Source organism: Trichosurus vulpecula, chromosome 1 (genome assembly GCF_011100635.1).
Source record: "Trichosurus vulpecula isolate mTriVul1 chromosome 1, mTriVul1.pri, whole genome shotgun sequence".
In the NCBI taxonomy this organism is placed as follows: domain Eukaryota; kingdom Metazoa; phylum Chordata; class Mammalia; order Diprotodontia; family Phalangeridae; genus Trichosurus; species Trichosurus vulpecula.
The window spans coordinates 282,003,555-282,020,200 of record NC_050573.1 but is presented as its reverse complement, the minus strand read 5'-3'; the positions used below and the strand labels follow the sequence as shown (position 1 = coordinate 282,020,200).

Here is a 16,646-nt window from a genome sequence, read left to right as displayed (position 1 = left end):
CTCTAAAACATAAAACACTCAGTGTGAATATCTCCTGTGCCCTTATCACGTTCTACCTCATTTCACAGTCATTCATTGGTACACCCCCTTGGCATAACTAAATCCTAGTTTCAATCCCAATACTAATGAAAACATATTAGTTGGGGGTTGGAGGTTGGGGGCAGAGGTGGCAGGGGAGGAGTAACAATGTCTTGGCACTTCAGCCAGTTCTCCAAGACTAATTAATAGAGGGATTCCTTATCTGCATGGAGAAATTTCAACACCAAGAGTTCCTAACACAGATGAAAATCACAAGTCTGGACCAAAGGGAGAAAGGAAAATATTAAGTAAGCCTAAGGTATGAAAGCAAGCACTATTTATAAAAAATGCTCTTTGCCTCTGACTTTTCCTTCCTGTTTTTAGATGTAAAGCATCTCCTACCACTCTAATGCCACAAGTTCTAAACCATTTTATTCTCAAAGAAGGTTGATGTAAGAGATGTGTCTCAGGAATATTTTATGTAATTCTATGAAACACTGGAAAGAAGCATCTACCCCATAGCACAAGCCTAGCTATTGTCCAGGTAGTCTCTGCTTTCCTCAGGGACCCACAGAAGGACAAAGCTCTCAGGGTGCATGGCAGAAGCACCGTTTTTAAGATAAGACACTTGAGGGCACAGACAGTGTTGCTTTTTTGTGTTCCCCAGTGCCCAGGGTGGGCACTTAGTAAATGGTTTTTTCCAAAGTAATTGAATTGGTTTTCTCCCCTCTCCTAACCCACTCTCCTAACTCAGATAGCAAGAGAGGCTGTAGGCATTTAGTTCTTCTAAAAAAAATGGAATCTCTTCCATGTTCTTCAAATTTTCTTCTAATATATCTTTATGCCTAGGTCATGTATTGATTTTGACCTTATCTTGGTAAATGGTGTAAGCTATTGGTCTGTGCTCAATTTCTGCCATACTGCTTTCTAGTTTTCCCAACAATTTTTACCAAATGATGAATTCTTATCCCCAGATCTTACTCTTTACACTTGTCAAATACAAGGTTATTATATTTATTTCCTGCTGCAAATTGTATGTCTACTCTGTTCTATTAGTCTACTTTTCTATTTCTTAGCCAATACCAGATAGTTTTGATAATTACTGTCTTATATTATAGTTTAAGATCTGGTACTGCTAAACTTCTTTCCTTTACACTTTTTAAAAATTAGTTCCTTTGATATTCTTGACTTTTTGTTCTTCCAAACAAATTATTACTTTTTCTAATTCAGTAAAATAACTTTTTGGTAATTTAATTGGGATGGCATCAAATATATAAATTAGTTTAGGTAGAATTGTCACTTTTATTATATTGACCCTGCCTATCCATGAACAATTAATATTTCTCCAATTATTTAAATCTGATTTTATTTGTATAAAAAGTTTTTTTTTATAATTTTATTTATATAGTTCCTGGGCTTATTTTGGCATAAATAAATAAAGTTAAATGTTAAAAAATATAATGAAATCACAGAGGAAATAAAAAACTCATTTAAAAATTTTTGTAGTATGTCTGGTCATTATAAAAAGTCATAGGCTAGAATGAGCCCAAGTTTGTTAGGTACCTAACAAAACAAAATTGCTTTCCCCAAAGGATGAGAATGTTAGAAATCCAACCAGTATCACCTACTAGCCATACGAACCTCAGGGCAAAAACACCAAGACAGGAAATTGGGAGATAAAAGTCACTCTCCCTTTTGACTTTTGTGCATGATTCAGCTGACGTACATATAAGTAGGTAGGAACAGCATACACATGTATAGACAGGAGCATGGCTAAGTGAATGGGCTCATTTTCCTGAGAGTGGGTGGCAGTAGCAATGGTGCCAGGCCCCCGAGGACAACTCTGCAAAGGGCCTTCACTTCAGGCCATCGTTCCATGGGGTTGGGGTGAAGGGGTGTTTTTGCCGTGCACTCTGAGAGCTCTGTCCTTCTGTGGGTCCCTGAGGAATGCAGAGACTACCTGGACAATAGCTAGGCTTGTGCTATGGGGTAGATGCTTCTTTCCAGTGTTTCATAGAATTACATAAAATATTCCTGAGACACGTCTCTTACATCAACCTTCTTTGAGAATAAAATGGCTTAGAACTTGTGGCATTAGAGTGGTAGGAGATGCTTTACATCTAAAAACAGGAAGGAAAAGTCAGAGGCAAAGAGCATTTTTTATAAATAGTGCTTGCATTCATACCTTAGGCTTACTTATTATTTTCCTTTCTCCCTTTGGTCCAGACTTGTGATTTTCATCTGTGTTAGGAACTCTTGGTGTTGAAATTTCTCCATGCAGATAAGGAATCCCTCTATTAATTAGTCTTGGAGAACTGGCTGAAGTGCCAAGACATTGTTACTCCTCCCCTGCCACCTCCACCCCCATCCTCCAACCCCCAACTAATATGTTTTCATTAGTATTGGGCTTGAAACTAGGACTTAGTGAATCCAAAGGGGTGGAAGGAGGGAGTAGTAGGAAGGAGAAGAGATAGGAAAGGAAACAAACATTTATCAACGCACTTACTCTGTAAAAATAGCACTTTACAAATGCTATTTCTTTCGATCCTCTCAACAACCCCAGGAAGTAGATGCTATGATTACAATTATAGTTGAAGAAACTAAGGCAGGCAGAGATTAAGTGTCTTTCCCAGGGGCACATAACTAGTGAGGTCTGGGGCCTGGTTTGAACTCAGGTCTTCCTGACTAATCTCAGTGCTCTATCTACTGCCTCACTAGTTTATCCAATATGGCTCGGACACGCTGCCTTAGTATTATAATTACTGCTTTGGAAATCTCCTTTCCTAGATGATGATACATTCTACAATTGAGTCACCTTTATTGGCCATTGGTTTTCCTGATTTTATAAGCCTGTGTACCTTTCCCCTGGCTCTGGAGCCTTTTTAAAGTGTGGAAAGGAGCTGTCAAGGTCCCCTTTTCAGCAGAAAGAGGGGAACACAAGAGCCGTCTTTAAGTATCTGAAAAGATGTTGTGTAAAAAGAGAACAAACTTGTATGTAGGGCAGAAGCAGCCGCAATGAGTGAAGGTTGATGGAGGTAAATTAGAACTGCCTCCAGTGGAATAAGCTGCCTTAGAAAATACTCAGTTCCGCATCATCGGAGGTCTTCAAGCAGAGGCTGGATGACTGCTTTGTCAAGGATGTTGTAGATTCTTGTTCAGGTACAAGCTAGAAAGACCGGCCTCTAAGGCGCCTTTCAATAATCAACATAAGAAGAGCAACAATTTTAATAATATTCCACAATCCTGTTTTCCAGCAGTGCCAAGTTTATTTTTCCCTTCCTACTTGGAAAGCCACACTTAACTAAATTTTGTGAAACTGGCAAATTATTAACTTTATAATTTTAGCAAAAGAAATAACATATGCTTTGATAGACTTAGCTCTTCTCAGCAATACAAGGTTCAAGACAACTCCAAAGGACTCATAATGGAGAGAGCCATCTGCATCCAGAGAAAGAAATATGGAGTCTGAATGCCGATTGAGACAAACTGTTTGCTCTCTTCTCTTTTCTCTCTTTTTTTTTTTGGTTTTGTTTCTTCTTTCTCATGATTCATTCCGTTGGTCATAATTCTTCTTTACAACTTGACTACTGTGTAAATAAGTTTAATGAGAAGGTATATGTAAAACGTGTATTGGACTCCATGCCATCTTGGTGGGGAGGGGAGGGAGGAGAAGAGAATTTGGAACTCAAAAACTTGTGTAACTGAGTGTTGTAAACTAAAAATAAAAAATCTTAATTAAAAAAAAAGAAATAATATATGTCACTAGTACCAATTAAGCTTGATCCCAGTATGAACAAGAGCCATCAAGAACTTGACTGATAATAGTTTGGTCTCTATACAAATATATGTATCATGGCTTTAGTCTATACCTACATAGAGAACCATGTATGTACACAAATATGTATTGACTCAAAGCTACCATCATCACATGAGTCCATGCTGATATTGAGAATAAAAGCAAACCTGGTGGCTGTGTACCCAAGAGGATTCTAATTTCATAAGTTTCCTAAAATGCAGATTTTTTTTGCTTCACCATCTACTTGCCATTTTAGTTCACACTATATCAGTATATCCTTCAGCTCCCTGTTCTCTACTTCTTCCTCTTTCTTCCCCCATCCTCCACGCAAGTGAATCATGTGTCCCTTGTTCCAGGTGCCATTTTGACACTGGGGAAAAAAATTGTAGTTACAGATTCTGTAGGGGCAATTTCAGTATGTGTTTGTTGGAGAATAAACCAAGGGGCAATAGGGGTCATGTTTTCCTACTACTGTTCATACTATGACATTTTAGTAAATGCCTTTTCTTTGAAGTAATTGTTTCAAATGGCTTACTGTGAAAGGTGAATGTGACAGCGGGAGCTCACCAGCCATAGTTACAGGAATGTGGACCCACAGAGTACTTTAAACTTAGTTCCCTCAGAAAACCCAAACTGCAAGTACAAATTTGGGTGTTGGGCAGCTTAGAAGAAATACCACAGATATTATTAGATTACAGTTTAAATCTATAATCAGTCTTAGAATCCACCACACATTTTCTCATTGAAGTGCAAAGCATAGCAACATATATATTATCAAGTATGTTCTTAAGTTAGGAGAAGTGGAGTCTGGAAAAACTTGGGTTCTTATCCCATTTGCAATACATATTAGTTGCTTGAGCATAAACAAGTCACTTGCCTTCTTGACCCATTAGGAAAAGTGCTGTCTTTGCAGAGAAATCCTCTGGATTCGAATCTCTTTTCTGCCAACTTATCTGTGAGACTTGAGTATGTCACTTTCCCTGGGTCTCAGATAATGAGGGGATTGGACTTAATAACCTCTGAGGTTAGAGTTAGCATTACATCTCTAAATCTATGATCTTATGTTTTTAGACCAAGAGAAAACAATTAGAGGAAAGAAAACGATTACAGATGCAAAGGAGGGAAATGTGATGGAAAAGTTCCCAGAGGAGTCTTGAGGGAAAGTGATCAAGAATACAAGAAAAGGGTTTGCCTTGGGAAGGAGAAGGTTTACTTTTCCTTCTGAGGCAGAAAGAAAGAAGGGAAAGACAAATAAAATACATTGAATTAGAGAAGATAGAAGTCGAGGGAATTCATACTTGATTTCATTAGGTTAAGTAGTGCCTTCTTCATTAAGGTATATAGTCAATCCTTACTTTATAAATAGGTCATGTTACAAATGTTCATTTGTAAATCAAGTTGTTTGGCACATTGTCATTCACAAGAAAAAATATTATAAAGAGTGGTTAAGTAATGAAATAATGTATGGTAATGAATTTTGAAAACTTTAAAGCACCATATAAATGTTATTTTTTATTACTGTCTAAAATGCATTTAAATCATAATTTAAATGTGCTAGAGTAGTACAGAATTTATAATATTATTATTTTATTTGAAAGCTTTATAAAATTGTTGCTATGTAAAAACTAATTTAAAGGTACAACATGGAATGTTAGGAATATATAATATATGTGTCCCTCTGATGAAATTACATATGTGTGCACTAACCTATCCTCTCATCTTCAAGCTGTATCTTCTGATTGGGACTCAACAGGATCCACTTGCAACAGAAGGGGAGTTGGAAAGGCTAAGAGGGTTCCAGATATTCTCCAACTAAGGCAGTAAGGGGTCTGAGATCCTGGACAGATTCGGAAGCATTGGGAAGGGCACAAGAACTGATATTTACATAACACTTGGAGATTTGTGAAGCCTTGTGGAGTTATTAGCTCATCAGATCCTCATAGCAACCTCGTGTACCAATATTATGGATATTATCACTGTCCCTTCTCTTTTATAGATGAAGAAACTGAGATTTCATAGAAGTCCGTAGACCATGCCTTGCCTATGGCCACACAACTGGTGTCAGAGGTCAAGTCTCTTCTGACTCCACAGATTGCTCCTCCCGCTACACCACACTGCTTCTCAGGTGGCTACAGTAAGGACGTAACTTCCTTCCCGGGTTGACAATCCATATTTGATTCAGTGGGGATTTATTAAATTCTTGCTATATGCCAGGCACCATGCCTTATAAGTATTGGCAATACAAAGACAAAAATGATACAGTCCCTGGCTTCGAGGACCTCAGTTAGGTATTCCTAAGTGGGGGACTGCTTATGTTTATTTAAGTTAGCCTTTCATTCATGTCATTTTTTATTTTTGCAAGGTTCGTAGATGAAGGTGGAAATGGGAGCAGCATCCAGAATGTGAAATCTGTTAAACTCATGCCAATTAACCTGATCCCTGTGTAGATAAGAACCATCAAAAACTTGACTGATAACAGTTTAGTCTCTATATAAATATATGTGTCACGGCTTTAGTCTATGCCTATATAGAGAAACATGTATATGGTGACCCAAGGCCACCATTATTGCATGAGTCTGTGCTTCTTTTGGGAATACTTTGGAAACCGGACCTGGTGGCTGTGCATCCAAGTAGATTCTAATGACATAAGGTTCCTAAAATGCAAATACCCCCTCCACCCACTGTCTACCTGTCATTTTAGTTCATACTGTGTATATATAGACATATATATGTATGTGTGTACGTAAATGTATATATGTATGTATATGTATATGTGCATGTATACGTATGTGTGTATGTATGTATATGAATGTACACATACATACACATACACACACACACACATATATATATATATATTTATATTTTTCACCTCTCTGAACTCTTCTACGTCTTAATTCTCACCTTTCCCCCACTTCCTTTCTCCCACTCCCTCAGAAGGCTCAAGGTGAGCATATACGACACAAGTACCATCTCCTTGATTATGTTGTTTCTGTAGCCTGTGCTATATATAGCAAAGTACACAGCTAAATTGGTTCTAAAGTAATTTATTAAGCAGTTGTCACACAAAGGGATTTTTTTTTTTGCTTTGAGCAATGATTCACTTTTTATTTAGTCATTACTGGAGGGGAAGGGGGAGTCTGAATTAACCCGAAGCTCCAACTTCAAATATAATTAATATCTTGAAGTGTTACAAGACATGCTGTGTATTTTAATTGTTTGATCAATGAGAGCAGAAAGGAAAATTCCTCAAATAGCACCTTTTCGGGGAAGTGATACCCTATGTATGTTTTTGAGACTTGAATGACAACATAGTTAAGCAAAAAGGTTTTAGAATCGAAAAAACTAGAGAAATCCAAGATTTTCCAGGAAAACCATTCAAAGAAAAGAAGTAGTCAGTCTCACCTTTGCCCACCAGCTGGACAGCATGAAGTAAGTGTTAACATTTTCCTCTCCAAACTGTTCTGCCACGTAGAGTCCAAGCGACCCATACTTATCATAAATATTTCTCTTGGTCAAATCTGTCAATATAGTGTGCGCATTGTTGATCTCTTTAAATTTCTCAGCAGCCTCAGGATTATCTGGATTCTTGTCCGGATGGTGTTTCAGAGCCAATTTTCTTAAAAAATGAAAAAAAGAAGAAGCAAAGGTTCTATTTGACTAGAGCCGAGTCATAAATGGTCTCTTTAATGGAAATGTTTTACATGATTGCACATATATGACCTATATTTGAATTGCTTGCCATCTCAGGGAATAGGGGAGGGAGGGAAGGAAGGAGCAAAGGAAGGTAGGGAGGGATAAAATTTGGAACTTTAAAAAATGCAAAAAAATTGTTTCAATATATCATTGGGGGAAAATAACATATGATTAAAAAAACAAATGGTCTATTGAGACAGCATATTCCAAATCTGCAGACAGCATTGAGTGGTACACTATATGGTAGAGGTAGTATAACAGCATCCCTATAATGCTTTTAAAGCTTACAAAATGTTTTACATTATTTAATCTCATTTGGTCCTCATAACAATCTTTTGAGGAAGGTGCTATTGTTATCCTCATTTTACAGATAAGGAAGCTGAGGCAGAGAGAGGTTAAATGACTGAACAATGGTAGAGCTAGAAGAAACCTTAGAAGGTCTAGTCCAGCCCCCCCATTTTGCAGATAGGGAAACTGAGGCCCAGGGGGTGAATAGACTTGACCGAGGTCACCAAGCGATTTGAACTCACATCCTGTCAGCATTCTTTATTTTTTAGGGGGTGGGGGAGGCAATGGGGGTTAAGTGACTTGCCCAGGCTCACACAGCTAGTAAGTGTCTGAGGCCAAATTTGAACTCAGGCTCTCCTGACTCCAGGGGTAGGTGTTCTATGCACTGCATCACCTAGCTGCTCCCATGTCAGCATTCCTCTTATTATCCCCCTTTTGCCCATGGGGAGCCTGAGGGAAGGCAGTGTGATAGAGCAGACAGAACATTTCTTCTAAACCCAGAGAACTTGGGTTCAAATCCTTCTTCAAATACTCGTGGACCAGTCACTCAGCCTCCCCTGGGCCCCAATGTCTTTGGCCTCTAGGGTCCCTTCCAGCTCTGCATCCATGATTCCCTGTATTACAGGTACGGGGGGAAGAGAACAAGCATATATTAAGGGCTTACTAGGTGTCGGGCATAGCATCTCATCTGATCCTAATAAACCCTGTGAGGCAGATACAGTGATTATCCACATTTTACAGTTGAGGAAATTAAGGCAAGCAGAGGTTCATTGACTTTCCCAGAGTCACACAGCAAAGGTTGCGGCCTACTCTATCCACCACCTAGCTAGCTAGGTGCCTTAGGAAGGAGAGGTATCAGACCTGATGGGTGATTAAAGAAGTGAGGGATAAAACCCAAGTCTTTTTGCTCTCAGTCTAGATTCCCCACCCTCACCCCCCCCATAGAAGCCCCAGAATGACCACTCTCTTGATGCATAGGGTCTCCTAAGTTCTAGGGAGGGCTGGGGGCACATTTCTCCTGCTCTCTACCCATGTCCTCCCCTTCATGAAAGTGTTTTCTAAAAGATTAATCAATAATAGCCTCTCAAAAGACCATTCTACTCTTTATCCAGCTCAGCTGGAGCCAGGTTTACGTCAGAGGACGTTACCTCAAATGAAGTGGTGCCCCAACAGTATGATATGATCAGCTGATTCAACCAACGGTTAATTTGGGGGAAAATATATATCTATCTGCCAAACCAGGCTCTACATAGCGTGTAGCCACACACCAGGGAATGGTTCAGATTGTGTTCTCTTTTTAGTCCGTAATATCATCATCCTGAAGATGCTACCTAAGTCTAAGCTCAGGGGAGCCATCTCTGCCTCTGATCCTTAGACTAGTGCCTGGGCTCCCTCCATCTTTTATTCCACAAACCTCTCCTCTAGCTTAGCTGACCTCCAGATTCTTGTCTTCCTAGGAACTCAAATGCTTTCTCAAGAAGGTCGAATGAATGACTTTTCTCTCTCCTTTTCTTTTACTGGCAGCATGGTCACTGGTACCATACTGATTCCTGGTATTCAATATGCAGCACAAAATCCTGTAATTTTTGTTTTTAAAATTTATTAAGTGCGAATAGAGCCAAAGATAGTATATTTATTTATAAATGCAAAACACAAAATGAACTTGGCTGGTTGAGAGGCCCATTGCGTGAAATGCACCATTTCGGTAACTCTATAAAACTATCTTCTAGTTTACTCATGATGAAAAATGCTTTCCAACTGGCAAACAGCTGGGGTGAACAACAGGGCTTCCTTTTACCTTTCGACTCTTGAGAGCACTGCTGTTGTGCTCATGGCAAGCCACTCAATCAATTTCTGTTGAAATTGAATTTGCTGAATTTTGCAGTGATTTTGCTGCATTTGAATTGACTATAATTCTTTGAAAAACAGGTGCTGGATCTGATTATCCCCGTGTCCTCGGCTATTCCTATTCAATTTCATTCAATTCAACAAACATTTATTTGGCATCTACTCTGCGCATAACCTGTGCTAGGAGCAGGGGGAGATATAAAATTTAGAAAAGACAAAGTCCCTGCCTTCATGGAGCTTGTGGTCTAGTACGGGGATGTGACATAGACATAGAAAATATAGTATAAAATAATGCATGATAGATATACACATTAAACACATGGAAGTAAAGTAGGTCCAAGGAGGCAAACATAATTAATGACATTTTACCTTTTACTCCTGCATATGTTGCTTCTCCTTGGGACCAAGCAACTACCCATGTGTTATTAGTGGCTTGTCATACTACACTTGCAAGTATTGCCCTTAGAATTGCAGCATCTCAGAATTAGAAAGGGCTTCAAAACTCGTCTAATCCAACCCACACCTCAATAAGAATCACTTTTATGATTGTCATCTAGGTCTTGATGAGTGCTAATAATGAATCCTATTGGGTGGCTGTGTTTATTCAGATTTATACTATTCAAAGTTATAATTACACAATCATATATATAATGTAAAAAAGTATAAAAATATAATGTAAAAAATGCTTTACATATATTATCCCATTTGATCCTTACATTGTATTTGGTCCCAACCCAATGAAAATATGCATTGAAAAATTTTTAAAGTAAGTTTTTTAAACTTTTATTAACATAACAACACCATTATAAAAATAATATATTTTTAAAAATTTAAATGACTGAATATTGTACTTAAAGATAAGCCTACACTGATAATATGAAGGAAACATTGCTTTTGTCATTTAAAATAGTTTAGCTACATACACCAAACTTTCTTTTTCTTTAAATCTTCATACATATTCTGGTAGTTGCAGATAGCTTTATCCACATCTCAGCAAATTTGCATATTCACCTTCTGACACAATGCACCAAGTATAGTTGGATGACTTGAGGCATTATCTAAAATCAGTATTGCTTTATATGCAATATTGTTATTATTCCTATATTTTTCAACAGATGGGCTAAAACAAAGAAAGCCATCTTCAAAAACAGCTTTAGTTACCCATGCTCACTAATTATTTGCTCACTAAAGAATCGGAAATGATTGATGTCGTAGCCTTTCAAAGAGTAAGGATTTCAAGGCAGATAAGCAGCGGTTTTAATTTAAAATACCCTTCTCTATTACCTCCCAATAAAAGTATTAGGTGATCTGTAGACACTTTAAATCCAGGTTGAGGTTTTTCTTTCTTAGAAGTGTAAATTCCAGAAGGCACCATTTCCCAGAATAAGCCTGTTTCATCAACATTAAAAAATTTTCAATCAATGTTTCCACCTTCTTCAATTATTTTCCTCAAAACATCAGGATATTTAGCTTCCCTGTCCTTAACCTGAACTGGCTATTTCTGGTGTATTAGTGGCAGTATTTCCTCTGTTTGGTTTCAGGGCTCTGTAGACCAAACAAGGCAAATGCTAGACATAGGGCCTGTTCCTTAAAAGTATATAATTCCCTATCCAACTCCTTGATGTGTATATACCTCTCCTTCTTAGGGATCATCTGTAGGCTGATATGCAGTTCCAAAGTCTAATAGAGCACTGGCTTTCATTCACTTTTTAAACACTGTTTGGATCTCTGCCAGCTCAAAATGCAGAGAAATTCAATCTCATTTGGTTTCTCATGTTCGTCTACTTACAGAGTTGTGATGGGGTTTAGACTGTGGGAATCCCCTTGGACCCCAAAAGAATTTGGGTCCTATTTGTTTGAGGGGGGAATGATGAGGGTACAGTCTCTGGGAACCCCCTCGAATCTGGAATACAGTCTCTGGGAACCCCCTTGAACTCTCCTTGAATCTTCCAACCAGATCTGGCCTTCCCCTAAGGCCATCATTAGGCCCAGTCCAGCTACTTCCCAACCTTAATCCCATTCTCTTGATTCCTGGAATCTGACTTCATCCTAGTCCCTGGAGTCTGACCTCATCTCAGTCCCCTCAAGCTCCTTAGACTCCTCCTCAAGACCCTCCCTAAACCCCTCCTCTAGTCACCACAGACCACCCCTCAATCCCTCCCACAGTCTTTGTGTATCTAAGTCTCATCTTGCCTCCATGAAGGTGCTCAGATTCAATCTAGCTCAGTAGATTGAATCTGGCCCACTTGTGAAAACAGGCATCACAAAGGGTGGGATTTCTTAAGATAACCCTAATAGATTAGCTAATTAGATAGCTAATCCTTAATAAACTTTGTCTTTTCCCTTGGCTGAGAAGGCTTAAGTCGAATTCTTTCGACAGGACCCGGGGTATCAGTATTTTGGGGTCTCAAGCACCCCTAAAAATGTATGGTTCCCTACCATCGTCATTTTTCTTTAACCTCTTAAGTTGGAGTATAGGGCCTGATCATGAACCAACCCTATCCCCCCTCACTAGCATCACTCTGAGACCTCCTGGCAGACACCCTGACTTTGGGACCTCCATAGGAAATTTCCTCCACAAGAAATCAGGCTAACAGAAATCCTTGTTAAAGATCCCCATATCTTTGTATTTTTTAAAGTTCAGGTCAGCAATTTCCTTTGCGTGAGGAGTTCCTAGTGTGGAAACTCCCTTCACCAATGCCAATCTGTAATTTGAAGTCTTAGAGAGTTGCCCAAGGTGTGGAGGAGTGGGTGGACAATGAGAGTTGCCCAGGTCACATAGCCCATCTGTGAAGATAGAAAATAAGTAGGCATATTAAGTGAGAAGAAAATGTCTTGAATCAAACTCCAATTTGACAAATTGCCATTGAGAGCTGAAGATCCTTTTTTTAAGTCAGCAGGGAGAAAATGCTGAGGCAAAAGGCAACTTTTTACTTCAAGATTTCAAGTGTATATGCCCTTAACTACTGCACTGATCTGGGCTGGCTAAAGCTGGCATTTTGTCTGCAGTTACTTACTATATAACACTCCTCTCATTTCTCCTTTCAGAATTCCGAGATACTATGAAATGACATATGGAAGCCGGTGGTTGGGAGCCTGATGCTGTACTGACGCCACAGTTGTGACCCTTTGTTTTTCTGCTGTGGACAACTGTTATGAATGCTTGTCTTCTGCCTGGGCACTCTCCTATTTTCTTACCTTACTTCACTCTGAATTCTGAAATCATATCTTCATCTACACTGATTCAACTCTGAACTGTGCTGCTCCCGACCCTAGGTCAGACCTTTTTTCCCTTGGAACAAGAGTGACAGAAACTGCTTGCCATGCCCTGATTATGCTTTTTTTGTGTAAGCCTTGTTGGCAATTCCCACATCCTCTCCCCAAAACAAAGCCCCCACCCTGTAATGGCAAGCAAAGTGGGACTTTTTGTTGTCTTTTGTTTTGGAGTGCTTCTTAACACTAAGGCAATCAAGTGCCTTCGATTGGGTCTTGCCTTTGTTTGTGGGAAGGCCCACACACTTTTGCTAATTAGGTCACAAGAGGTGTGAAGCCCTCGAGGGGTGTGAAGCTCTCTGACCCTAAAGAAGTGTATATAAACTCTGAGGTTAGCATTTCGTTTGGGGCTCATTCATTGGAAGAGCATTCCTGTGATTTTGCTAGATGAGACTCTGGGTAGCTGTTAAGGAGCTCTCCCCCCTCACCCCAGGCTTTGAAAGCCCAGATGTTGGTGCTTCGCTCTCTGGTAACTGTGTACATATTGCTATGGTCAGACAGATAGAAACCTGTCTGGTGATTTTTGCTATTTTGCTCTGTTTATATAATTTCTGTTTGTGTTTTCTCTGAAGTTCAGGGTGCTGACGTTTTCCCCTGACCAAAGTGAATGATATATATATATATATATATATATGTTTAATTAAAGTGAGATTGTAAACCCCTTAAAGTTGCTTTCCTTAGAAAAGCAGATCAAAGAATCTGTGCTAGCAGCCCTCCTGTGTGCTGCTGTTGTTGGTCTTACACAGCCACAGTGGCGGCGAGTAGCATTGTTGTTACACACCCCTGCTCATCTAGTCCCAAGACTGCCTTCCCCTGCTTCTATTGGATTGCTTCAAAAAGACTGTTGTTTTCTGCTAAAACTCTGATTTTTCTCAAACACTTCTTTTCTACTAAAAGTTACCCTGCCACTGTCTCAGGAAGGTCTTTCTCTGACCTTCCTCCAAGAATGGAAGTTTCATGACCCTGGGTGGAGAGCCTAATAGTGACCTCGGTCAGAATACCAATCCCACAGGTTGTGGCTTCTGTAGTTTTAGGAAGCAGCAGGAAAGGAACGGAGTAGCTGCTCCCAATAAGAGATCAAGACTAGACTTTTGAGTTCACTGTTAAAAGGAACTCCTAATGTATTTGTAGAGCCTATATCAGATTGCATGCCATTTTGGGGAGGGAGAGAGGAGGGAGGGGAAAAAATTTAAAACTTAGGGAAGTGAATGTTGAAAACTAAAATAAATAAATAATTTTTTTAAGAAAAGCAAGCCAAAAAAAAAAAAAAGGAACTCCTAGATGAGAAACTTCTTCTACCAACTGTTGTTCAGTTGTGTTCTATTCTTCATGACCCCATTTGGGGTTTTCTTGGCAAAGTTACTAGAGGGGTTTGATGTTTCTTCCTCCAGCTCATTTTACAGATGAAGAAACTGAGGCAAACAGGGTGAAGTGATTTGCCCAGGGTCAAACAGCTAGTATCTGAGGCCAGGTCAATTGTTCCATCCATTGTGCCATCTTGTTCCTCCTTGACAGCTGCTTCTCTACCAATACATAGTGGCATCTTCTCTACAACATAGAGTCTTAGAGGAACACTGAGAGGGTATTGCCCAGGGTCACACAGTCTTTATGTATAAGGGTCAGGATTTGAACTCAAGGTTTCACAGCTCCAAGGTCAGCTCTCTATTCAATACTCCACTCAGCCTCTCTGGCTAATACCATGAATATATATAATTGAAAGACTGGATCACAAGATTTAACACTGAAGGGACTATCAAGATCTTCTTGTTACTGGGGCAGTGAGGTGGCACAGTGAGTAGAGCACCAGCCCCAGAGTCAGGAGGACCTGAGTTCAAATCTGGCCTCAGACACTTGATGGACTTACTAGCTGTGTGACCTTGGGTAAGTCACTTAACCCCAATTGCCCTACCTTCCCCCCTCAAAAAAAAATTTTATTGCTAATGTGGGATGACCAGAGCAGCTGGAAAGAAAAAAGCCAAGCAACTAGGTGACTGAGAGATGTCGAAAGCAAAGTATTGGTCACTGAGTTGGAGGCACTGACCTGTAAATCAGTGTTTGTGGTAGATTTAGAGCACATGTCTGTAGTAGAGTTTGACCTGAAGCAGATGAAATATTGAAAATGAACATGGCATTCCAAGTTCATTTGTGCTTTCAGGAAGCATAGATATTTTTGTGAAAAATCAGGGAAGGCCTAGCAACAATGCTTGAAATGTTAAGCATGATTAATTCCTAATATTAGAGGTTTGGGGGAATTAATTTACATCAGCCTCCTTGGGCTCAGAAATCAATCTCCAGGCTATGAGCCCTCTGGGATATCACCCCCATCTGGAGACATAAGAGGACACAGCTAGAATCATAAAATTACAGAAGGTTCCCTTCCTAGTTCCTTCTTTTTTTTTTTTAAGTGTGTTTCCTAACTACCTCTATGGTCCTGTTAGAATACAAATCCTGCATTATTTATATCCTTGTCAATCTGTAAGAGGCATTCATTCATCTTTCATTTGATTCTGTGGTGCATAGTGGGGAAGGTGGTTTGAATGGAGACCACCACCTGGAGACAAACACATCCCTATATGCTTCTAATTACACACAATCAGTTGATTCAAATCAGCTTCTGGGACTAGAATGGACTAGTCCATTCATTCAATTGGTCAATCAATCAACAAACATTTATTAAAGGTATACTATGGGCCAGACATTGTACTAAGTACTGAGGATACAAAGAAAAGTAAAACCATATAAACCAACTATTGAGGCAATGAAGGGCAGTCAGGTAGATAGAGCACTGGGCTTGGAGTCAAAAAGACTCCTTTTCATGAGTTCAAATCCATTCTCAGACACTTACTAGCTGTGTGACCCTGGGTAAGTCACTTTACCCTGTTTGCCTCAGTTCCTTATCTGTAAAATGAGCTGGAGAAGGAAATGGCAAACCACTCCTATATCTCTGCCAAGCAACCATCTCTCCCCCCTCCTCCCCCACAAAGAAAAAGACCTATATCATGAAGGGCTTAATAGTGATGAATCAAATAATTAACATTTATTTTTAACTAATAAATAAATAATAATTTAATAATGAATCAATAATATAATAATAATAAATAATAATTAACACATATTTATACAGTGTCCTTAAAGTCTGGACACATAGGCAAAAATGCATATTTTGAAATATTTGGAATATTAACAGAACTTAGCCCCCTTGACTTCTTTTTCTGGGGTATGCTAAAGGAGAAGGTGTATTTAATGAAAATCACAGATGGCAACACGCTTGATTGACCACATAAAGAGTGAATGTGCTAAAATTGATGGCAGTGTGGAGTTATTGCATCGAGTTCATGTGAATCTTGCAAAGCGCATCAACCTTTGCATCACAAATGATGGAAATCATATCGAAGATGTTATTTGTTAATATTCCGATTAAATAAAATGTTGTTGAAAATTTCATTCACTTCATTTCTTGAAAATATGTATTTTTGCCTCTGTGTCCAGACTTTAGGAACACCCTGTCTATATAGCGGTGTCTAACCTTTACTCCTGACAAAATCAGAATATTAAATGATATTGCAATCCCCACCTCATACAGCCATTGTGGTAATCAAATGAGATAATCTCCAAAAAGTACTTTCTAAACATAAATACTACATAAGTATCTGCTACTAGTATTGTTGTGTGGTTATAATTATTAAGGTAAGGAGATTACACTATATAATCTCCATTTTATGATCGC

General features: G+C 39.1%; 1 protein-coding gene across 2 annotated transcripts in view; it reads right to left on the bottom strand.

The window, feature by feature from the left end:
• The window catches only part of DNAJC5B (DnaJ heat shock protein family (Hsp40) member C5 beta), a 113,180-nt gene that overhangs the window by 16,288 nt on the left and 80,246 nt on the right, over positions 1-16,646 (bottom strand). For both annotated transcript variants that reach the window (XM_036742178.1, XM_036742179.1), the window contains one exon: positions 7,220-7,433. In XM_036742178.1, coding sequence (XP_036598073.1) covers positions 7,220-7,433 — 214 coding nt within the window. The remainder of the gene's footprint in view (positions 1-7,219; positions 7,434-16,646) is intronic.